Source organism: Condylura cristata, unplaced genomic scaffold (assembly GCF_000260355.1).
Source record: "Condylura cristata isolate star-nosed mole 26May11 unplaced genomic scaffold, ConCri1.0 scaffold00050, whole genome shotgun sequence".
In the NCBI taxonomy this organism is placed as follows: domain Eukaryota; kingdom Metazoa; phylum Chordata; class Mammalia; order Eulipotyphla; family Talpidae; genus Condylura; species Condylura cristata.
Window position 1 is genome coordinate 2,111,589 of NW_004567151.1, and position 1,146 is coordinate 2,112,734.

At 74.7% G+C, this 1,146-nt stretch overlaps 1 protein-coding gene across 1 annotated transcript in view; it reads right to left on the reverse strand.

Moving 5' to 3' along the window:
- Positions 1-6: 6 nt before the first annotated feature.
- The window catches only part of LOC105854530 (calcium/calmodulin-dependent protein kinase type 1G-like), an 8,869-nt gene continuing 7,729 nt past the window's right edge, over positions 7-1,146 (reverse strand). Inside the window, exons 6-7 of the mRNA XM_012734193.1 lie at positions 480-597; positions 7-391 (exon numbers count right to left, since the gene is read on the reverse strand). Of these exons, the coding sequence (XP_012589647.1) occupies positions 237-391; positions 480-597 (273 nt within the window). The 3' untranslated portion in view covers positions 7-236. The remainder of the gene's footprint in view (positions 392-479; positions 598-1,146) is intronic.

Genomic DNA, 1,146 nt, shown 5'->3' on the forward strand with positions numbered 1-1,146 from the left:
GGGCGGTGCTGGTGTGCGCGGCAGCGGGGTCCTGGCGCGGCCTGGACTGACCGGGCGGCTGGAGCTGGAGGCCGGGGAGGTGCCACACACGCGGGTGGACAAGTACCACGGAGACAGGACAGCCCTGGGCGCCGGCCTCCCGGCGCAGCGGGGGAGGGGCGCCGGCTCCTATGGCTTTGCTCGGACAAGGCGGCACAGCCCGCTGGCCGCTGAAGCTTGTCACCACGACGACACGGTCACGCTGGGGCGGGCACGGCGCGGGCAGCGGGAGACCCGACAGGCCCGCGGCCCCCACCGGGCCCGCGGCTGGGCCCCGGGGGCCGCCCCGCTGCCCGGCTTCCTCCGGGGGTGGACTCCAGGCTCGGAGGGGCAGAGAAGACGAGAGCCTGTGCTGCCGGGAGGGGTCAGGGTGAGCGGCTGCCCGGCCCTCGCCCCCTCCCCTGGACGCCCCGGGGCCGCCCCTGCCCTCCGGCCCTCACCTGACCGTTTCGGGCCAGAGCCCGGGATCACATGATGAGACAGACCCCGGTCTGCCCGGCCTGCCAGTGGGAGCTGCCGCCCGCCTTGCCGGGCACCGCGGCCTCGGGGTTGAAGCTCCTGGAGGGAAGGGAAGCCGCGGCCTGGGGTGTGGGCAGGGGCCCGGGCCCCGCCCCCTGCTGTCCACTCAGCGTCCCTCCACGCGGCCGAGGGGAACCTGCCGGCGAGACGGCGCAGGGCCGAGTCCAGCACTATGACGCAGCCAGCGCGGCCGGCGAGGGACCCCGGGCCCAGCGGACCCCTCCTGTCTCCCCGCTGCCCCCTGCGCAGTGGACTTCAGTGCATCCGCCTGTTCTGCTCCCCACTGTGTCTCTGGGGCGTCCTCTCACCCCCACACCTAGCCTGTACCCCACTCTTGAAAATAAAGAGAGCCAGGGCCCGTCTCCCCAAGACCCTGGGGTCCGCGGTCCCCACCACGGAACCGGCTTCCTGGCGTGATCCGTCCCCGAGGCCCCCCAACACGAACAGCCTGCAGATGCAGGGGAGGGGTCCCCCGCAGCCCCGTCAGAGGCTGGCGGCGGGCGGGCACCTACTGCGTCTTGCCGGCCGTCCTCAGCAGCGCGGGCTCGGGGCAGCAGGACTTCCGCCGGCCGCCGCCGCTCAGGCAGC